The sequence below is a fragment of the Sturnira hondurensis genome, unplaced genomic scaffold (assembly GCF_014824575.4).
Source record: "Sturnira hondurensis isolate 20B ecotype Veracruz unplaced genomic scaffold, ASM1482457v3 Scaffold0021795, whole genome shotgun sequence".
Classification (NCBI taxonomy): domain Eukaryota; kingdom Metazoa; phylum Chordata; class Mammalia; order Chiroptera; family Phyllostomidae; genus Sturnira; species Sturnira hondurensis.
The window spans coordinates 1,956,746-1,981,091 of record NW_028094426.1 but is presented as its reverse complement, the minus strand read 5'-3'; the positions used below and the strand labels follow the sequence as shown (position 1 = coordinate 1,981,091).

At 39.5% G+C, this 24,346-nt stretch overlaps 1 protein-coding gene across 3 annotated transcripts in view; it reads right to left on the bottom strand.

Annotated features, from left to right (window-relative positions):
• The window catches only part of ITPR2 (inositol 1,4,5-trisphosphate receptor type 2), a 456,496-nt gene that overhangs the window by 192,320 nt on the left and 239,830 nt on the right, over positions 1–24,346 (bottom strand). For all 3 annotated transcript variants that reach the window (XM_037033923.1, XM_037033924.1, XM_037033925.1), the window contains 3 exons: positions 23,666–23,856; positions 22,258–22,400; positions 16,071–16,179 (listed from right to left, as the gene is read on the bottom strand). In XM_037033923.1, the coding sequence (XP_036889818.1) occupies positions 16,071–16,179; positions 22,258–22,400; positions 23,666–23,856 (443 nt within the window). The remainder of the gene's footprint in view (positions 1–16,070; positions 16,180–22,257; positions 22,401–23,665; positions 23,857–24,346) is intronic.

Below are 24,346 nucleotides of genomic sequence, written 5' to 3'. Positions count from 1 at the left end.
GATATATGTATCTAATTAACAAATATTAAATTATGAAAAAGTTATATTCATCAAAGAAGTAAAAAATAAGCCTTTTTAAAGTAAACCTTATTATGATTGAATTTAGACTCACTTTTAGTGTTGAGCTTTTAACATTTTTAGATTTGGATACAGCCTCTGAATGCTTACTACATTTGGTGAGATATATCAATTACAGTACATTGTTATTGTAAATACACTCAAAAGTAAGATACAAGATGAGTGGGTCAGCATATTAATTTCTGTGTAGAGTTACCTGGATTCCCAGGTAACAAGCATGACACATGCTTGTGTGTAAGACATGTCAGTAAATGTTATGTGTGTAAGACATGTCAGTAAATGTGCTGAATGTGACAGCAGTAAACGATAATGTCAGATAAACGATTTCCACATTAAAGTCGGTAACCCAATTCTAAACATTTATTTATCACACATTGGTTGTATGCATTACATTGGAATAAAAAGCCAAACTGAGAGAAATTCAGTGGAGGACAGGTATAAATATTGGTTTTAAAAATGGTCCTGGAATTTATCACTCCTCCTAGCTTGTGATGTATGTGTAGCGGTGCTCTGATGACTGCTGTGCTTGTATGACTCAGACTTCCTCTCTACTTCCAGGATAATGTACCTGGGTCTCATTTTTAACAGGTGGCATTTTCTCACACACACCTTCGATTCTCAGCTATCATGTTGTACGCCTCATGTTCACTGCATTTACATGCAGTATCTATAAATGTGTATTATGAATGATACCAGACAATTCCCTTTTTCTGGGCAGTTAGTTCACTAACTAAGCATTTAGAATCTCATGGGAGAGATTACACCAGAATCAAAATTAAAATGATCCATAATCTCCATTTAGCTATAGTTACTCATTGAGGACAGAAGGAATTACTCTGTGAACGGCCTGGAAGCCTCTTTCTCTGACACTGCTCTTCCTACCTCTGTTGACATGAGAGAACAGGTTTAAAAGATGCAAGGAGTAGAAAAACTTGACACCTAAGAAAATAATGTTGCCTTTCAATATCAGGAAAATATTCTACAAACCAGGATATTTACAAAAGTTACACTACAACTTGACTCACTTTCTTTTTTAAAATTAAAAAAAAAAAAGTATCATTTCATTGTCAGCTCCCACGCAGAGGCACAAGGAATAAGGCATTCAGGTTGGGCTGTGTTATGGGCTAAAAGTGGTGTTTCTGTTTGTATGATGTTCTTTTTAAATTAGCTTTATTTCTTTGTGGATAGAAAAAATAACTGACCACTTACAAAATAAATATAAAATTGTGTAGTTTATGTAACTTGTAAATAGTAATCAACCATTCCTCCAGAAAAGGTACATTTTTCAATGAAGCATTTAAGTGCATGTTTAGCTATGAGAGGACCAGAAAGACAAATTGCTAAAATGATATTCCAGAATAACCACTTAATTTCATTTGTAGTACACACAGAGCCTGTTTCTAAAACTTCTAATTCTTCTCCATTGTGCTGAAACACTGTCAAAGTGCTCCAGAAAAAAAATAAACTGATCTGTGCTTTTTGAGAATCAGTCCAAGGCTAAAGACTATCGCAAACATTAAAATTCTTTCAAATTTTCAAAATTCTCATTGAGTGTTTTCAGAACCAGGCAGAGCAAATTAATGCTTCAATTCGATGCTCAAACATCTGTCCATGTGCTCATTGCTGTCACTGGGGTGTTCATGCCAATCATCTGTTTGATTTCAACATTAAGACATGAAACAGGAAGAAAGCAAAATCCCTTTTCTATGCTTCTTTGTTGGTTTAGACTGATTTAAATATAATGTTTAAAAGTAACTTCCTGAATCTCTGTCTGCAGATGCCAGCAATCTGCTCAGTGCATCTTGGCCACCCTCACCAAAACAAGCACAAGATGCGCACACAGAAATGTCTGTACACGTCTTATCTGTACATAGATAAAAGCCTGGGGTGCTGTTATGGGCCGAATCACATCGCCCCCAAAATGCTTATGTTGAAGCCCTACGCCTCATGACCCCATAATGGAATCATATTTAGAGATGGTGTCTTTAAATAGTTCACTGAATTAAAACAAGGCCATTACAGTGGGCCCAATGCAATATGACTGGTGTCCTTACAAGGAGAGGAATTTGGATAAAGACACATGAACAGAGGAAACACGATGTGAAGTCACGGAGAAGATGGCCATCTACAAGCCAAGATGAGGATTCTGGAACAGATCCTTCCCCTACAACCCTCAGAAGGCACAAACCCTGACAACACCTTGGTCTCAGATATCCAGCCTCCAGAACTGTGAAAACTAAGTTTCTGTTGTTGGCCAGTCTGTGGTATTCTGTAATGGCAGCCGCAGAAAACTAACAGAGGTGGTATACCATTTCTTTTTTATCTAATCAAAGCCTAAGATATAACATATGGCAGGCTCTCAGTAATTGCTGGTTATCAACTAAAACCATACAAGTGAGGCCAGGCTTTCTCCACAGAATCTCTCTCTGGTGCCTCATCTCGGGACCAGAACAACACTCCTCAACACATCTGTCCTCCTAACCACGTGGAATCACTAGCCATCGGCAGAGTGGGCCCTTCATTTTACTCCTCAGCGTCTGGCCTCATTCTGGAATAGTGGCCAATTTTTGTGAGACTCTTCTCCCTCCCTAAAATACAGGCACAGCAGAAATATTCAGTATCCTCTTTCCAGAAAGCATCCTTGGCAAGAATAAGAGGGTGTGCAAACACGCGCATCTCATTTCACTCTCAGAAAATGCCAGATGTAGAACAGGGCTGACTCCGGCCAGCAGACCCCAGAAGAAACAGGGCTTGCTCTCAACTGTGAGATACATTCCCAACCCATGACACAGCCTTCAGAGATGGCAAAACAAGAATCTCTTCAACTCTAAATGTAATTTTTACACGATTCTAGGTAAAGCTGAAGAACTAACAATTTCATCACTCATCAGTGAGTCACCATATGTTCCAATTTACTAACTCTCCATTAATAATAGAGTGCTCTGGCTTTAAAAAATGAAAACCCAAACCACCTATGAAATCCTGAGAATACAGCATCTCTTTCAAGATCTTCTAATGAGAGCTTGTAATCTGCCTTTTAAGACAGATTAAATGTAATGCTGAACAGGTAGGCTGCTGAGGAAGAGAAGACCCTGAAGCACTGTGATCAACTAACCTTCCTTTGAAATCAGTCAAATTACTGTGTTTGCTGTCACTGGCTTCACACACGGATGGCATTTTGCTAACAGGCCTCAAGGTCCAGTGTCTGTGTAAAGGTGCCTTTCATTCTCAATGTTAAAAAATTGTGGTATTAATTAAGCAATAATTGAAACAATTTAAAAGTGTGCAGAACTACTGATCCCTAGAAGTAGTAGTAAAATAAAACAGGAGTTAACCCCAAAAGTTGCCTACAGCACCTACAATGTCCTATATGTGCTGCTTAAAGATGGTAGACAATACACAGTCCGTCAAAACTTTATGCACAGTCCCTAAATAACACCCTTCAGTGGAAGATGTGCCCCTTGTCCCATCCATTGCAGAATTTCTGATTATCTTCCCACGCCCAGGTATGATTAGGAATCAACATGCATCAAATGCCATTAGTGAACGTACTAAATAGGGTATTCGAGGTCCAGTTCCCAATCACGACTCAGTTTTAAAGTTTATACTTTCAGAGTAAGAAGGAGTAATTATCTACCTGGGGACTGAATCAAGTTCATGGGAAACGTCTTCCCAAGGTTCTTTCACGACTTCTTCTTGCAAAATTAATGCAGAGCCATTATTCCAAGGCCAATACCTGCAGCTCCGTAGAGGAAGAGAGCTTTCAAATGAAAACGACCCACAAGTTTCTGAGTTAGACATTTTACCCCCACGTTGGAAAGAGAACTTTTTCCTAAGAAAAAAGTCTGGTGTATTATGAGACAACTATTTAAAGATGGTGCATAGAAAGTAGCAAAGAATCCAAAAAGCACAACTTTGAGGCCAGTCAAGATTTCAAAGATTCAGATTTATAAAAACAATCGGCAAACAACACTGCACGATCCAAGAACAAAAAATGTTGCAGCAGATGCCTTGTCAAAAGGCTACAGACTGAGAAGTGGCGCACTCGCATCCATATGTTTACTCAGCCTTGAGGAAAGATAGCCTCAGTCATTGCAGTTTGGGAGAACACAGCGTGCCTGTGTACAGAGTGAGTGGAAGCTTTTTTTGTAAAAGGAACTGTGGGCCAAGATTTCTGGTTGCGTTTGGAAAGAAGTGGCGTACAGAGTTAAGTGCAACGTGAATAGAAAATCAGCCAAATAACTTAAATAATCTAAATAACTCCATCAGTCCAGAGAAGAAAAGACAGAAGAAATTGGAGTGGTCACTGTTTGTTTTGGCCTGCCTGGCATCCTTTCCCCCATCTTTTGGCAACAATGCTTCAATTCTCTCATAAGGAACCACCCCTCCCCTCTTCCATGCTGTTTTGCCAGGACTGTTTGTTATGCCCTGTCTTAAACAGCTGCTCAACAGTTGGGTTTGTGACTCTGAAACCTCAAGTTAATAAGCAGAGGAAAGGAGCAAGCTGAGCAACTGGGAAACAAGAGAGACCAGTGGTTCTGATTAGGTCAAAGGACAGTCATCACTGGGGCAGCTAAACAAGCAAGCTGAATGGGAAAGAGTAAAGGTCGGCCAGTGGGATGCCTGAACTAGCTATTATGAAGCAGCGGTCCCCGGTGATGAAAACTTCCCAGGTGTTACTGAAAAAGTGGGTGACAGATGTGGAGGGCAGAAGGTCAGTGCAGCTGCAGAGGTGCATACGGCCCACTCTGGTGTGGATTAAAGTCACACCAGACGATGGCAGGTCTGGGGCCCAGACTTGAATGTGAGCCAGGTTCCAAAATCTTGGGTGGATGACAGGGAGTGACGAGGATGTTGGCAGATGCCAGGATGATACAGTCAGAGGGCCTTGATTACCCTCAAAGGAGCTGAGGGTTGTTTTTAAAGGGCAGAGGACTCAGTCTAGAAATGACAATGAGAAGCAGCAAGAACACAAAGCCTCTTCACATGGTGGATGAGAGAGAAAACCGTGGCCACTTGACAGAGCTGCTGAGAAAGTGGGGTGGCCTCCGGGGACAGTGAGTCATCATTTAAAGCAAGAAAGTGGAGGGAGCTCATAGAGAAGGAGGTAAGGATAAAGAGTGTTTGATGAGTGGGAAGGAGCATGAGAGGAAGAGCCTTCGAGATGGAGGAGGAGAGAAACGGCAGGTCAGGGCAAGGAGGCACAGAACATCACAGAGATAACCTGGGGGCCAGGGGTTGATGGTAAAAGCATGGTGGAACTGAGATCAACATTGCCTTCCAAAAGCATGGGCAATCAGTCTAGTGGCCGGGGGCCTTGTCAACTCTGCCATGCAGGTGGGGGACTCAGCCAACTCTACCATCGGTGCAGCCTATTTGCAGAAGGCATCAATGAAGAAATACGGCATGCACCATGGTGGTCGACAATGGGAAGCCTAATGAGAGTATCCTTCTCAGAGTTATACCCAAGTGTGAGGTTATCGCTGGTTCCCACTTACCTTTTAGGGAAGTACTTCCCTGACTACTGTACTTTGGCCTTTTGAGAGAAAATGAAAGCAATTCATGCCTGGGATGGAAATCTGGCAACAATAACTGCATGTCCCTCAGACAGTATCTTCAGCATTATTCCATCGATATGATATTAATTATAAGCAGTTGACCTGATTTTAATTGTTCACATGCCCTCATTTCGATTGTTTTGTACGACAGATGCATTAGACCGAGCTGCTCCGTGTGTTCATTAACACATCACATTTGCTTTCCTTCTGCTATCAATGTACAAGTAGTATAGTCTGGCCTCTGAGTTCTAGTTAAAAACTCATCCAAAAGCTAGGCACAACCAAGGAAAGATAAACGCAACAACTGCACTGAGCTATCTGTAAACATTCAAAATAGTTCTGTGTTGTTTTATTGTGAGTAACTAAGATTTATTTAAAAAACAAAAAGCTTGAGACTCCCAAGCACTGGATCACATGTGCAGTAACCAAGCGTACCCTGAAGGAATCAGTGAAGGGCAGATGCTCAAAATCATTAAATGCAAGAAGAAATATCTTCAGGGGGTAATGTTATTTTCACGAGGAAACCGTTTTCCTCGGACAGCCCTGGGTGACATTCCTACAGCTCTGTAAGCTGGACTGAGAATGTAATGAGAGACAGTCTCACGTAGTGATTGTAAACAGGGACGCCGGGGCCTGACAGCCTGGGTTTCCATCCTGGCTCCATCACCTTTCTTCACCTTTTCATTTATTTAATTTTTTTGCTGTGTGACCTTGGGCAAGTTCTGTTACCTTTCTGTACCACAGTTTCCCGAATGTATTATTATGAGGGTTAAGGGAATTAAAACTGTGAACCATTTATGCAGGTATCTGGCTTTGATTAGCTAGTAAACACCACAAAGTTGTGAGTTGTAACTGTCATTCAGAGAGCATACTTTACATACTGAAAGTGGGTGAGAATACATTTCCCCTTTTATTTTTATTTTGTTAAGGTTTCTTGAACTTTGAGCCTTCTTCTAGAGGTAGTCAAAGGAGCGAAAGTCTCCAAGAGGTGGTTCCAAAATGTAAAATTGAATTTAAATGATCATTTATTTCCCCCCAGCATTTTTAATTCTCTACCGTGTGGAGAAGCTTCATATACCCAGTACAATCAGAAAACTTTGAATCCTATCCCTGTTCTGCCCATTACAAATGGTTACTAAATCATTCCGCCCTTTGGGCCTCGGCGTTCATATCTATAAATTGGAGAACAAGACTGCCTCACAAAAAGATTTATTATGAGGGTCCAAGCACACACACACACACACATATTGCAGAAGCTTTGCAGTCTGCTTCTCTGGAGATGTCATCAACAATAGTTCTGTGGTGCTTTGGTGCCACACGCACTAAGGAGGTTGTATATCTACTCTCTGAAGACCTGTCCAAATACTAGTCCAGAGATGAGCGTATCTGAGAGAAGTGAAACGGATCACACCCCGTCTGTCTCCCAACACTGATCTCCCTTTTCCTTTCCACAACAGTAGCAGCACAGAGCAGTCCCAGTCACCAACCTTGTCCTGTGGCAGGAGAGCCTGACGCTGCAATAGATGGTGGACTCAGCGGCTAGTTACTCTAGTTAATCCGACAAACTCAACTTCCCAGTTCGGGTGACTGAGTCTAAGCCTCTCTCCAGGGCCTTAGTTACTACCATGTTCTACTTGTCACAGTGGGCTGTCCCCACTTCCTTTGTGGCTTGTGTCTTCTGCTTGTCCTTCTCAGGGAAGGGAAGTTCAGCAGCTGCAGCCTTTCTCCCATTTGTCTGCCTTCATATCCGGTCATCCTTCCTTTGTTCCAGGCTCCCTTGGCTGAGTTTGGCTGAGTTCCCATGGTTATGATGTCTGGGGACACCCCTGTTTCTTCCCCTTTTGCTCTCCAAGCCAGACGGCAAGCAAAGACTACAAACACAAAGCCCAGCGGACCTGGTGCTGCCTGCAAGACAGTCTCCTTCACCAGCGCCCTGTGTTGCAGCTCTGTCTGCCGCTGGCCAGATTCGGCAGCAGTGTTGAGTATCAAGAAACCTGCCATTTCCTGAGCTACAAGAGATGCAAAGGAGAGCATGGCATGATGCTTCCAGAATCTATTTCTTGGATATGATGAGTGAAGGGCAACATGCTGCACTTGCAGAGAGTCGATAACATTTATCCCTATTCTGTAAATCGGTCAGTCAGTAAGCAATAAGCAACAACTGCATGCAGGGTGCAATGCTGGACACAGGGAGTACTGCAGTGAGTAAGAGCTCCAGTCCCTGTCCTCGGTGGCACACCCCTGGAGTGCGGCCTGTGGTGTGTGTGCTACAGTATGCCTTCATAGTACCTCAGCCTCAAAAGGCCTTCTGCGCATTTCTTCACCTTGTGCATCAGACCTATCCTAAAAAGTTTCTAACTTATTTAAAATAACAAAAAAGTGCCCTGGCAGGTGTGGCTCAGTTGGTTGGTCACCATTTCAGTTCCCAGATCGGGCACAGGCCTGGGTTACACGTTCAGTCCTGGTTGGGGGATGTGCAAGGGGCCACTGATCGATGCTTCTCTGGCACATCAATGTCTCTGTCTCTCTCTCTCTCTCTCTCTCTCTCTCTCTCTCCACCACCTCCTTCCCTCCCTCCCTTCCTCTCTCTCTAAAATCAATAAGCATATCCTCACCGGGGATGACAAAATAAATAAAATAACAAAAAACAGCAAAGAAAAATCTTCAAAAGGCATGATAGTAAAATGCCTACTACACTAAATAGACATATAATTTTTTAAGTGTTGAAATAATTGCAAAGCAGTATAACATGGAGATAAAAGAAAGTTATTATGGAATGCTTCCTGAGTTTAGGTTAGATTTAAGTGGAAATAATTAACGTGATAGTTTAATAATATACTAATTTTAATGTTTCTCTTTTTTCTTTGTGTTTTTTCTTTTTTTATTTTTTATGTTATCCAAGTTTATTTTTTAACCATATATCATTGCTCACCTATAATCATGAACTACCAGATGTCTTACCCTTACTGAAGGTAATAAATGCCTAGCTAAATTTTCAGTATTGGTAATATTCTCATCATGACCTTCTAGTCATTGGTCTCTTCAGAATCATGGCATACCTCAAATATCAACAGAGGCAATAATGTTGACAGATTTAAAATGAGAAAGTAAAGGCAAAGTGTAATTAAGGACTTTATAATTTTTATAATAATAAGGTTACAATGACTTTAATAAATCTGATCAACATGTCACTTTTACAGCCGACCAAGCCACCAAGCCAGCCCTGCAAGTCAAGAGTAAATTTCTAAAAGCCACTGTTACTTTGCACTCACCTTCACTGATCAAAGTTTTGTTGCCAGGATGAAAATACAAAATATAAAAATTCCAGTGGAAGAGTGCACTAATGCTTCTAAAACAGATCTCTTATTGTGAGGAGACATCAACATGTTTTCATACTTCTGACTATTTATTCATCTCGTTAAAACAACACACACACACTTACGTTTACAATATGGGGATGATTAAGATGATACAGCATACGATGGTAACGAGTTACTGCAGCATTCTTATTGTATCCAGTTTCACACACCACGAGAACATTACAGGAAACTGTAGTCACTTCTAAAATATACTTAATGAGGAATTTTACAAAATGCAACTGATTCTAAAACTGAAATGTAGTTTCCCTTAGCAAAACAGTTATCAAATTCTTAAGCTACAGTGCACCCTGTGTAGAAACTCTACTTAAATTTGTTTGTTTGCCTCCTAGAAAGTGAAATGAGAGTGTGCGTAGAGGGTGAATGATTCTGCAAGACTCTTACGGTACAAGGAGCTTGATACAATTCACAAATTCACAACAATGCAATTTCTGCTGAGACTGACGGGTCTGGATATTTCATGGAGGAGTTACGTTTCTTGGTATAATTCTGACTGACTCTGCTGCTCCTCAAAATCAGAAGTAAAAGATTAATTACAATAATTTGTTTCCTACTGAAGAAAAGAATAAATTCTTGTTAACTCAGGTGACAGTAAAGTCTACAGTTCTTTTTTTAAAAAGATGGAATATATCTTTAAAATAACTCAGGGTATCATTTTTTAAAGATCTTTATTCCTCCTCCCTCCAGATACCAATTTTCAAACCAAGAAGGCACTGCCTGCCATCACTGCTCGGTGTGTAAATACCATCTCCCCCACCTGGGCTTTGGTAAAGATCACAGCTCTCAATTAGAGGCTGTGCTGTTTGTTGAATGCCACGTTCCCACCAGGGGCTGACTCCAACACTCCTCTTACACAGTATTGTTTGGAGTTTTTATATTGATATTCAGGCTACTCACAACATAGGCCATGATCACAGGATAGCGTTGGGGAGCTCTGATATTCATCTATAGGTCTATAAACATAAATCTTAAAAATCCCCTGCAACTATTGCATCATAGCGTCCTCAGTCAGCTTGGTCTAAAATCTTCAAGTTTTTCCTAAGCAGTTCACAGATGCTTTCCAGCACACCTGTGCCAATTTCACCCAGAGTAAAATTAAAGAACTTTTCACTTTATTTAGTTGACTATATGAGAAAATAGGAGTCATATACCCTGATTGGTTGTAACCTATTAGTTAAGAGGTGAGCTCAGGAGACAAAATGATTGGGTTGGAATACCAGCTCTTCCACCTACTAGATGTGTGACCTTAAACTCTACACTTCAGTTTCCTCACAGTAAAATGAGATAATAATACTTCCTATAACACACAGTTGGTGATTAAATAATACATAAAAAGGATCAGGAACAGTATCTGAGACAGAGTAATCTTCCAATACATGCTAGCTATTACACTACTTTATAACAACCAGGGCTTAAAACCTCACCATAGCCATTGTAGAGATTTTTTCAGGCTTTCTCTGCAACAGTATTCCAAGAATATATGACAGCTTAAACATGAACATTTTAAGAATACTGAACTTGACTAAACATCTCTGTTGTTTTGTAAATTATAGGTCTGTCCATGTAATTTAAGAGTAGATAGGAATATATTTGCAGGGGAAATTATGATTGGCATTTCAAGTAGGTCAACTTCTCTTACTACAATGTAAGGAAAGTGACTTTACATTTCCAGTTCTACAGGCTGTCAGTGACTATTGCCAGTCCTCATTATCTTTTCCAGTTCTAAAGTAAAGAAACTACAAATTTGATATATTTAGGATCAGTGGTCTGTAACCTTTACTATTTAGAATTTTTATATGTTGATCTATTTTTATGAAACTTGTAATGTTCTAGAAATCTTAATGAAAATATATAATAAAGTATGTAATATAAAGAAAACTGACCCCCCCAAATCCTTAAAACCACACCAACCCTCTGAACACAGTCCTTACTTCCTGCAATAATCCCCCCTCCACCCCCCACCCATTGGCCCACCTCTATTCAATCCATTATCGCTCTTTTTACCTCTAGTCCCACCTCCAGACTATCAGATGCGGACATAAAATATATTTAAACGCACAAAACAAAGGCATGGTGCTCTCATGAAGCTCGTCTTTTCAACAGGTGTCTCCTTTTTCATGACAGAGCGGTCAGGGACACAGGAGCGGAACAGAACGGCTTTAAGGGTTGAGACCATTAGAAATCACACTGCCCTAAAACCATCTTAAAACATTCCTTCTCTTCTCTTTCCCTCCTCAGATTTCCCAACACACATATTTTTGGGTGCAAATACATAGGCCTGCTGTTGCTATCTTTAAAACGCCTTTCAAATACTGCCAATCCCAAAGGAATACTGAGCTCTCAAGTTTGTTAAGAGTTACGTTCTTTGTAATTTTTTGCTTTTCTATCAGGATTGACTAAACAAAGGATACTTATATGGAATTTTTATAAAACTCAAGTAACTTTCCCCCTTAGAGACTATGGATAATTTTCATGTTTCATCCTTCAATATAAATAAATACTGTAACATACTATAATATGCAATACCTATGTGATCCCTAGATGACCTCACATATAAATACATGTAACAGAAAATTACATTTTCCTTCGCTCGTATTAGTACACTGTTGAGAATCTTCAACTTAATGCCTCTCTCAACCTTTGACACAAAGGTAGGAACATGAAACAAGAAAGAAGATTAAGTAAAATTAATTTAGGAATTGTAATCCAAAGTATTGTAAATCGTTAATGTTTATAAGATCATTGACTCTCAGATAAAGTGTAGTTAAACATTCACTTTCCTCAACTTCTCTTACAAAGAAGGTTAGGGAGGTCAGGAAACTGAAATGTCAAAGGCAGGGAGGGGCTGCTTTCAAGGGCCCCAGGCTCCACCACAGGGTCAGGCTTCCTTGCTCTACTTCCAAACGTTTAGCAGCTACACATGCACTACTCCTGGTACTGGAGAACAACGAAACAGAAATGAAAATTGGCATTTTCTTCACAGGTGACATTTTAAATTTAAATAGACCAAGTCTTCAATGTAATATTAGGATAGCTAACGTGAAAAACCCTGGTCTGTGTTCTTTGTTTTGGTTTAACTCTCCGAGGTCTCTTGGGAGCGCTGCAAGACACACACAGCAGAAACCCAGTTGATCGGGCCCTGGACGGCCAGGCACTGGGTGACCTGTGTGATGGAATGCAGTGTGGCCCGCACTACATACTTCCTGTAATTGCTGTTGAGAGGTAGCAAAATATTTTAAAATAATTTGAAAACCACTAAGTAATATAAATTTAAAGCATTTTAAAAGATTCATTCACACTTAAACTGCCCTGCTGCCCTACACAGTCATTTTAGTCAGTCACAGGTAAACTCTTTACATTCTACGTGTCACCTCTCACTGTCAGCAAAAGGATCACAGTGATAGATGGGATAATAGCCTTCTGAACGACATCTATGCCCTGACCATTAGAACCTGTAATGTGTCACCTTACATGGCAAAGGGACTTTGTGGGTGATTAAGTTAAGGATCTTGAAATGGGGAGATTATCTTGGATTATCCTGGTGGGTCCAATGTAATCACAGTGTCCTTGTAAGAGGGATGCAAGAGGGTCAGAGTAAGAGAAAGAGAAGTGACAGTGGGGGGTGGGGAGCAGAGCAGGGCTACGCTCTGCTGGCTTCGCACATGGAAGATGGAGTCACAAAGCAGGGAATGTAGGCAGCTTCTAGAAGCCAGAAAAGGCAAAGAAATGAATTCTCCTCTAAAGTCTCCGGAAAGAACACACGCCTGCCAACACCTTGATTTTAACTTTTTGACCTCTGAAACTATAAATAATGAATTTGTGTGATTTTAAACCACCAATGTTTTGAGAAGTAGGAAACTAATACAATCCCGAGAACACAGCCAGCTACCATCCCACTACTGGTAATCAGGGTTTCTTCTGAGAGCACATGGCCTGTAAGAGAATAGCTTTGGCCAGTTTCGGAATCGGTTACTCAGGGGCAGGTCACCCAGACGGGGGCGTCTTTTGATGGCTGCCCTCCACGGTCATTAAGCAGGGCTAAGTGACAACACACGGAGATAACCCAGTCCTGACTCTTTCCCAGCGTGGGTATCCGAATCACTCTAGACCTCACGGGCATTCCTTTAAACTTTCCCGGGGAAAAGAAAAGTCTTCTACTTCCACTGGTAGAAGTGCTTCTCCCTCCAATTCTAATTCCAAACTTCAAATTTAAAAGCGATCCAAAATCTAGAATTCTTTCAGCAATACATTTTTTCCTTATTCTGTTGTTAGTAGACATGGAAACTAAGGAATGATGTTTATGAGTCTCTATCAGGTACTTCTTTTCTTAGTTAAATGACTACATTTTCACATTATTTAATATTTTCTTGGATGTTTTCTAAGCCTGCATCCATTTTGGATGTTATAATCTATCTTATATTCTGTCTGCCTATGACTTAAAAGTTGGAGCCAAAATCATGCTGTACAAAATATATTAATCTTTATTAATAGTGATACAATATTTTTAAAAGTTGGCTGTGATCTAATAAATAAGATTAGGCCTTGAAGAAGGAGTTCCAATTTAAACCCTGTTCTGGCACTTGCTAGGTGACTTTGGGGAAATCACGTAACTTCTCTGGGTCTGAATGACATCATTTACAAAACAAGAAGCTGGGACCAAATACTCACAAAGAGCCCGAAAGGTCATAAAAGAGAGACACAAAGTCTTTTGGTAATTCTAACAAAGAAGGAATCACCGCTGGCTGGAACACTCGGTAAGCACTATCTGTTAGCTACTCCACAAAGCTAACACTGGGGGTATAAGGCTTGTTTGGATTTTAGCAACCCATGATTCCAGAGGCAGCAAGGTTCTGTGCAAGAAAAGCCAGAGGGCCTTCTCAGGCACACTGAGTAACACAGATTTCTGGACGCTAACCGACGAGGAAGGGCAGGGGCAGAAAGCCTAGGAAATCTAATGGAGGGCCTGGAACACCAAGACAGCGCAGAGTCCCTGAAGGCGTCTGAAATGCTCCCATGATGTGTGCAGACTACTGGAGGAGCCCACTGGGCCCTGGCTGGAGTGGCTCAATGGGCTGAGTGCTGGCCTGCAAACTGAAAGGTCTCTGGTTCTATTATCAGTTGGGGCACATGTCTGGGCTGCAGGCCACCTTCCCAGCTGGGGGCATGCAAGAGGCAACTGACTCATGGATGTCTCTCTCTCTCTCTCTCTCTTTCTCCCTCCCTACCCTTCTCTCTAAAAAATAAATAAAATCTTTAAAACAAAAGAGTTCACTGGCATGAGAACTGTATCCCATGGTGACCCTTAGCAAGCCGTGCTATCCATGGCTGTATCCCCAGTGCCCAGGCACGATAACCGACAATTAAGTTAGTTGCTCACAATATACACGTTAGAGGACTGAGGGAATCACCCCAACTAGCCCTTCTCATCCCCACTCTTCTCTAAAGGCTTTGTCCCAGGGTGACATTCCCATCTCAGCACATGCAAATGGCACCCCTTGGAGTTAGGAGAACAGCAGGCCTGCCTCCAATCAGGAAGGGTTTAGGGAACCAGACTACTGGAGTTTTGTAGGCAAGAGACAATGAAAGCCTAACTATCATCCAGGGAAGGCTGGGAGGGAGAAACTGATGCCAATATAATTTATTTTAGGGTGGTACAGGAAATATGCTAAAATACTCTTGCCCAGTCAAAGTAAAATCGTACTTGATATCTTTCCTCTTTTTCTTTAGAGTAATTCAATAATAATTTGTTACATAATATTGAAAGGTAAATCATTTCCCTCCTGTTAAGCACGAGTTAACTGTTATTATAAACCTAACATTTCCGTCAAAATGTATATTGACCCCATTTTTCTATTTTAGGATCTAGCACTATAGTCAGAAATAAACTACCTACAGCAATACTCTGAGGAATCAGAGAAAGACAACAACATGTCTCAAGGAACTGTCATTTTTTAAAAACATACCACACACACAAACATAAGCTTTTTCCTGAGTCCAATGTCACAGAAACATCTGCTAAAATTGCAGCAACTGTCTTTCTTTTGTTTTCCAAACATAATGTAAGTGATAAAGAGAACTAGATTAAAGCAAAAGTAAATTTGATTACTGAGTCAAGCATGTGGTTCAGAGTATTTCGAAGCTATACCCCTTCTACTAATATTCAAAATTCTATCGGAGTTCTTTCCTACAAGAGACATTTGTTTTAAAGAAAGAAAAACCTAAAACTACAATCTTATTAGAATTTGATAGCATATACATAAATTAATCAATAAAATCCTTTCAATTTTAAGACATCAAAAATTAGTATTTACAGAAACTGATCAAAAAGTTATTAAGGAGCATGGAACAAATTTTCTTTGAAACCAAACATAAAAGTGAAAGTAGCTAGCTAAAAAAAACCTTACACTAGATTTATATTTTATATTTAAGTTTATATATAACCTTGGGTATTAAACACATTGCTAGCTATCTCTTAATAAGCACCTGATATGTCATTTTTAATAACACACTGACAATTATTATCTTTAAGCTGATGTTCCCTAAAAGTCATTTGTGCAATATTTAAATTAATATAGTTAAGAATAGAAACTTACTATCCCATTTACTTTTGAAAAGTATTGTTTTATAATAATTGGCAAAATATTATAGAAAATAACATGAACATATATTTACAATAAAAATAAACATGCCAAAATGAATAGAACATTTCAATACATAGCAGAACTTTATACACAATCTTAATAATGCATCTCAGCTGCTAACTGTTAAAAAAGGTTGCTTGGTTCATGGAAGCTATATGAGAAAAATATAAATATTCAAAATGAACTATAATAAAAACAAATAAACCAACACCTGAGCCTTTAAGCTTCATTATGTCTTAACTGAAAGCAGACATGAGAGATAAATACAATAAAAACTGAAATTAACAAATTCATCTAAGTACATATGCTATTAATGTGTAATCCAAGTAATTATATAATAACCCTTTGCCATTCATTGGTTACAGTATTCTAGAAATTCTACTTTACTTTCAAGTACTAAAAATTTTTTTAAATACCTCTTCCACAAAGCTGTCTTTCTTCTCTAGCATTTCTCGTAAAGTCTGTAGAATTTTAATGCACAGCTTTTCTTCTTTCTCCATTAGTTTCTTTGTATGATTAATCAACCTTAAAGCAAAACATCAAACCTTAAATACAACAGCGATTTTTCTTCAAGTTATATATTACCATCATAGGCTAGAGGGAAACAAATCACACTATTTGAGAACATGAAGTAAACAAGATACATGCTTGTCTTCAAAAAGTTTTAATTACACTTAAGCTGTAGAGTTTGTATTATAAAGCATCCTTTGTATTACAGGCAGAATACCTCAGTGCTTCTAAATTTATTCAGGGACCATATATTCAGTGGGACACAATACTCTGAAAAACAATGAAATACTGATTATCTTTCATCCCATCACATGAACTAAAATAACTTTACTGGTAGAGAAATATATTTGCAGTATATTACATTCAATTACATTGTGTTATGCTATATGATTTTCTATGTTCCGTATCACTTTAGTTTTATAGTAGAAGCAGTAGTATACAACACTGCAACCTTAGCACAATGGGCTGCTTTCCAGTTTCCATGAATAATAATGTGCTGTTTTTCATTGTCTAAGGCGGATCGTAACAAGCAGTTCTTGTGATTAGAAGCAAAACAAAAACAAAAGCAACAAAAAAGGCACATTAAAACATCTATCCATTTGCTGTTGTGTCTATCATTTGAACAAAAACTCGAATTAAATAATTTTATATTGGTAACCTTTGAACTGGTGTCTTGTGAGGAGAAAAGTTTGAGGAATGCAGTTACACAGCATCCCCAATAACTCAAAAGTCAGCTAAAACATTCATCATCAAAATTGATGGTTCAGCTTCGCACATATAGCTCTTAAAAAATCTGATTTGTAAAATGACCCTGTGAAAAAAAGCAAACTGATATAGAATATAATGGAATTACCCGATTTCAGTGACATAACAGGAGTCCTGTGGGGAAAATGGAATTTCACTAATAATGGCTAATAAGTGGCTTCCCAGGTGTCAGAGTGATACATAAAGACTTCTCGTGGATTCTCTTAACCCATCCTTACAACAAGCCAATGCTGCAGGTTACACTACCAGACTAATTTTACTAATGGGAAAAATGTGGTCCAGAGAAATAAAGCAACTTGCCTCTGGTCACACAATTACTAAGTGGTGGCATCTGGAAATAGTCCCAGATCCCTCTGACTTCAGAGCCAAGATTCTGAAGCACCACTGTGGTAACGTGACATCACTGGTGACGTGAGATCGCTGATCTATCAAGTCTCACAGGACTGAGAGGCCCGTCCCAGCAACACTGGGTTGCCCACAGGCACCTCTTAGGTCACATGATAAGACCTGTAACAAAGGTACTGGTCATGCCACTAACTAGGCAAAGAAGCTATTATATTCTGTTGGGGGAGTTGCCCAGGGTTGGCAGAGAAGGCTTCAGTGAAGAGATGACATTTAATGATGAAGACTTCATCTGGGAAGAAGAGAGAAGAGACAGGAGGCATCCCTGCAATGGGAACAGTATGAACGAAGGGCAGCGGCAGAAAACTGACCCTCAAGCTCAGGAAATGATAGTGCTCAGATAGCACAGCTGACAATGGCGTGGAAGAGGCGAGTGTAAGCGATGCGGTCTGAAAAGAAGCAACAGGGAGCAATATGCTAAAGAGTCTGGAATGGACTCTATAAAAAACAGGGAACCACTGTTTTAAAAGACCTGAGTGACTCTGCCTACATGTGAAAAAATACATCAGTGGCACTGGGAAAGACGATGTGGAAGAATGAGAACAAAGCAAGAGACAAAGCGTTCATGTGATCGGGTGAGGACACAAGAAGCAAACAGAAATGAAATGCCAAGTCTGCACAGCCAAGGAAAGCATCAACAAAACAAAAAGGCAACCTACTCAATGGGTTAGTGTCCAAAATATAGAGCGTCCATACAACACAACATTAAAACATGGGAAGCAGATCTGAATAGACATTTCCCCAAAAGGACATATGGTGGCCAAAAGACAATTGAAAAGATGCTTGGCACCACAAATCATTAAGGGAGTGCGTATCAAACCACTACGGGGTATCACCTCCCAGCTCTCAGAATGGCCGTCATCAAAAAGACAATTACGAGTGTTGCTGAGGATGTGGGGGAAAGGAACTCTCATGCACTGTTGGTGGGATCGTAAATTAATGCCGCCACGCTAGAAAATAGTATGGAGTTACCTCAAAAAATTAAAAATAGAACTACCTTATGACCCAGCAATTCCACTTTGGGGCATTTATCTGAAAGAAATGAACACTAATTTGAAAAAATGCATGCACCTAAATGTTCATTGCAGTATTATATACAATAGCCAAGATACTGCAGCAAACTAGGTGGGTATGATAGATGAATGGATAAAGATGTGGGATATACATATATGCATTTCAATGTGTCTGTTTACATATATTTATATGTGTGTACATATATGATGTTACTCAGTCATAAAAAAGAATGAAATCTTGCCATTTGCAATGACCAGGATGAACCTAGAGGGTGCTATGCTGGATGAAATGAGTCAGAAAAAGATAAATAGCATATGATTTCACTTATATGTGGAATCTAAAGATCAAAACAAATGAAGAAACAAAACATAACAGACTCACAGATACAAAGAACACACTGGTGAATGCCCAATGGGAGGGTGGCAGGGGGAAGGGCACAAAGGTAAAAGGTATGAGAGGTGCAAACTCCTAGCTCTGTTCGTAAGGCGCCAGGATGTAGGGTGTGGCACAGGAACACGGCCAATAATGGCACGAAAACTTTGCATGTGAGAGCGGGTTCCTAGGCTTGTCGTGGTGATCACTGGGTAAGGTACAGAAATGTTGAATCACTATGTTGGACACCTAAAACTAACACTAACTTTATTAAAATAAGTCAACTATATTTTAATAAAAAAATAATAAAATAAAATAGCCAAGACTTGGCAAATCATGACACAGAGGCAGTGGTAGAAGAGGAGAAAGGGGAGATGGTAGACTCCTGACATTTATAGACTGGTTTAGTAGATGGGCAGTGACATGTTTAAATGACATCTCTGTCATGCTGAAGGAGTGAAGAAACAGTGATTTCCTTTTAGATTTGTTACGTCTGGGCAAGGTGCATACGTCCATGTTGTCAGATCCAGCTGGCAAATTAACTGCTCTGAAGTTCTTGCAAGAAAAAGAGCCATCTCTATAAAACTTCTGATATTGGGTCCATTCCTTCACGTAATAGTCTTTGAATGCATGAGAACAGTTTTAGTAGGCATTGTAAATTTCCTTTTATTTCTTTCCCTCTTGAACTTGTCTTTAGATAAAATATGTAATTCACTAAACATTTGAAAATATCTATATATCTATATCTACGTATGAATGGCTTGCTAGGGATTTCTACAAAGTGTTCATTTATCACATAATGTTTCTTTGAGTTAGATCAATGGCTTTTAAATATTTTATCTATGATCTAAGGAAAAAACAAGTTTCACAAAACAACCCACCATGTAAATGTGTGTGTGTGTTTGTAAAACTAACACAAAAGTTACCTTTACTATATGAGATGCACTCTGATTATTTTATGTTCTTTCCTCATTTATTTTCTAAATTAATGGTTGTCTCTCCTTCCTAAGTTATTATTTGAAAAACATTGAGATTCTCCTCATAAGGGAGGAGCAAGTGCCTCTTTGAATGGACCCTAACCAGACCCCTTAACAGTTAACACCCACATTGACCTACATTCTTCTCTTCTCATTCTCTCCTCTCTCATGTTAAATAACTAAGTAGACATGGAGGTTCAGGTTCTGTCCCCAGATGTATCTCCCAGCAGACCCAGCTGAGTCAACAGTTCCAAGAATTAAATTCATCTCAGAAAGCTGGAAGCCCCACTCAAGCCCTAGATCTCAACTATATTCTCTAACTAAGCTCTACCAGAGAGTACTGCATAGTAATGCAGGCCCCTTGCATAGCTATTAATAAAATGGGGTTCTAATTTCAGTAGATATCTTTGCAGATGAAGCCTCTGGTTCTTCACAGAGGTGAGGAAGGAGTAGGATAAGCACTAGAGCAGAAAACAACCATTTCTGAGCCTCTGGCCATAACCCAACTGTAACAGTACAAAAATCTCTTCTCAAACCACTAACATAGGTGAGATACCTTTTTCCTGAAGTTGCAAGAGATTTTCCTCACCTAGAGCTCAGGTCAGTATTTCTTGATACTCCAAGTTATTTCATATCATTTTCTCAGGACCTGTATCTTTATGTTCTAGAACGGTGTTGTCCAATAGAACTTTCTCTGCAATAACTGAAATGTTCTGTGCCTGTGCTATCAAATTTGTTAGTCACTAACCACATCTGGCAATTGAGCACTTAAATGTAGCAAATGTGCCTCAGGAAGTAAATTGTTTATTTTCATTTTAATTAATCTTAAATTTTAATGTAAATAGCCATGTATGGCTACTGTATTGACAGCTTAATTCATGACACTGAGTCAGCAAACTTTTTTTCTAAAGGTCCAAATAGTAAATATTTTAGGCCTCATGGGACATACAGATGAGGCAATTAGTCAGCTCTACAACAGTAGTACGAAACCAGCCACAGATGATATATAAATGAATGTGTGTGGTTGTATTTCAATGAAACTTGATTTGCAAAAATAATCAAGGTTACCAGTTTGGCCTACAGGCCAGAGTTTGCCAGCCCCCATTCCATATTGTTAGTAGCATCATATTTATTTCCCAGAGTTAAAATTCTCAGGTTTATTACCTACTTTTTAACCCATGTTCTAAAAACTGAAATATATTCATAGGAGGTGAAGGCAATTTTCAAGGACCCTATTTTTATACTAAATTACTAGGCAACACCTCTACTTCATTTTCTTTGCAATGGCCTCCAAAGTCATCAGGTTTGTGTACACTCTGGCCCTCCTGATTTAAAAACTCTTATTCGAAGACTGGTTAAGTCTTCTACTGTGAACGAGAATATTTCTGGAGTGTACAATACATCAACCAAAGCTGGCAAGTGTCCAGACACATTCTTCTTAGTCCCCTAAAATACTGTGGGTCTACAGCCAACAATCCATGATTCTGTCCATAATGTGGACACTCCACCTATTCTTTAACATAATCCCTGCAGGCTGTGCTTCTCATCCCATATCTTGTTTTCTCTCCCCAAATCCCAGCTCTCACTGGTGAAAGAAAGGAGCACACTGCTTGTGTTCCCTAGTCCTTCCCTTTCTCCCTTGGTCCATGACAGTCAATAGGAAAGGTTTGAGACCTCTTTCAGCAATAGCCTTATATCCTCAACCACCTAGGAACCAGCTGTGATGGGTGGTACTCGAGGAGGCCGGCGGCCTCAAACAAGTCTCCGCCTAGATACACTCCCCAAGAAGGCCGAGCGCCTTTGACTAGCCATCCTGAGCCACATGGGATCACTAGCAAATCACCCAGTGAAGTATCCTCCATGATAAGATGTGTCTCTTCTTTCTGAGGCTAGTTCTACTTTTTCTCACAACTGCTTATATTTGCAGATCTTCCTGGAAATTTATCACTTAGCGCTGAAGTGAAACAGTCTAGAATAAACATATTAGCTATAACAAATCCGACAAGGCCACAAAAATGCTGTGAGAAATAAGCAGATGCTACAAAGGACAACATGGCAGAGTCCTGAGTCTGACACTGAGCAGCTCTTTACCCGAAGCACATATGAGTCTTGGTGTTCTCCCTCTCAAATGAGGCTGACCTCTTAGTCTCTCAGAGTGTTCATGCGGATTAGATAAAATAGGTAAACACACACAGGGCAATGCCAAGGCCTCAATAAATGTCAGCGCCATTTGCTTTATATGTTAATGAAAATTGGTGACTTTAAATAGGAATCCTTTTAAAGGTCATACCGTATAGGTATAGAAAGGTATCAGAACCAAAACATTACTTGATTTGATATTTTGTGCCCAATAATGACACATTTCACTTTCAGTAAATTTTAGTAAAATGCGATGACTTTCAATCAAATCAAATTAATTATTTTGGAAGGATATTTTAACACAGATTTTGGACCTCTTGATGCACTCTTGGGACTGTCACCTGCCAGCGGAGTAAAATGCAGAAACCTTAGAGGCCAGCTCAGTTTGGTGACACCAGCAGCATCACAGGCTGCGGCCACTTACTTGGACATGAAAGCACCGCATCGGATCCTTGCATCACTCCCCTCGGGGAACAGGAGCTCCGGGCTGTACAACACATCAACCAACACTGAGAATTCAGCCTGCATCATCGGGCTGAACTGTTGCTCCAAGGAGGCCACCACATCCTAAGGAAAAAAGCAAGAGAACCCATGTGAAGACCTAAATCAGGCTCTATCCTCTGAAGATGTGACAAGCCTAAGAATACTACCCAGGAATGTCATCAAAGATGATGCCCCCCGCCTTCCATGACACTGATGCCCGTGCTTTAAGTACAGTCGGTGTTCTCTATCAATGCTGCCTGGGTCTCTTTTGTTACTTATAAGATAAGGGAGGAGTGGGTATCTTATATAACTTCTGAGGACATACACACAAGATGAAAAGTCAATAAAATCACTGTTACAGCCCTTGCAGTGTTTAGAGTTATAATGGAGACACGACAGGTATTCATCAAGTTGGAATAAATTGGAGCATGCCTGCAGGAGAGCTAAAAAAAAAAGATTTTCTATGTGTCATTGGTAATCTAGAACTAACCATTTCTTCCAATGGAGAAATTCCTTGATATACTATAAAAATAATATATGAATCCCTTGCCTCTGACAATAAAGAGACAATAATATCACCTCATCTCTAATCATCAGCCCCTTTTTAATGCCTCTCACCTCCTGTCTCCACCCACCAGCACCAAGTCTGCTGACCCTGACCTTCATCATTGCCCGTAACACCTGTTTCTCATTTCATAGCTGAGATCCTCCGTCATTCCTAACTACTCTGCCTTCCTCTGGTCTCTTCCTGATAATCCTGTCCTGCAAATCGATAACTGCTTAATCACATATAAGCAGTTAATCACATATAAGACACTCCCCCCCCCAAATTTTAATGACCTATAGCCTTTGAGTTCCTCACATTGAGCCTAACTTGTCTTTTTAATCACATATAATGCTCATCTGTTAAAACTCTGAACCTCCACCAATCAATCTACATGGGACCTATCATAATATTTATTCCAGTTCATGTCTGGCCCACTTCTTCAACACCATACCCTCACTTGCTTCAATGAAATTTTCTATAATTACATGGGTGGGAAGATGTCTGTATTGGGTTGAATTATGTCTCTCTCAAAATTCATAGATTGAGTTTCTAACCCCCAGTACTTCCTAATGTGACTGTCACTAGACATAGGGTCTTTACAGAGATAATTAAGGCAAAATGAATTTATACACATGGTATAAATTCAATATGACTGGTAATCCAATATGACTGGTAAGAAATTATAATGTAAAGCCTGGTCTCCAACTATATGATATTTTCAACTATATTTTGTTTATGTAACAACACATATTTAAAAATGTAATTTGGACAATAGCAATGCCATTTCATGCTAGCATTGTACCTGTAATTTCTCAATAATATTTCTGTAATCCCAGGCAGGCCCTCCAAGAGCTTCCTTGAAGCGCGGCCCAGAGCGAGCCGACAGCCTCCAGCCCATGGCCGCTCTCTGCACCATATTTGAATGGCTCTTCATGAAAAGAGTGTTAACTTGGCTGTCCAAATCCACTGGAATAGCAATTCCACGATTCTTTGCTGAAAAAGAAAGATTTTAAATATTTTCCTCTTAATTTGACTAAAGCTTCTTACACATTATCAAAATTACCTTATAAACAGAGAATAAAGAAAAATGTAAGATACATAAATTCTGGGACTTAACAATACTGTACTGTGTATTTGAAAGTAGCTAAAGAGTAGATCTTAAAAGTTTTCATCAAAAAGCATCTCTATGAGATGACAGGTGACAGAGGTGAGGTGACAGATGTCAACTAAACTTATAATGGTTATTATTTTTCTTTTTTATTATTTATTTTTAAATTCTTTTATTGTTGTTCAATTACAGCTGTCTGCATTTTCCCCTCACTACTCTCCCCAAACTCATGGTTATTATTATTAATACATACTTATAGCTAATCACTATGTTGTATACCTTACTATAATGTTTTATGTTAATTATATCTCAATGAAATTCGTTTTTTAAAAAAGCATCAAATCTTTAAACTCATCCATTAAATTATTTTATAAC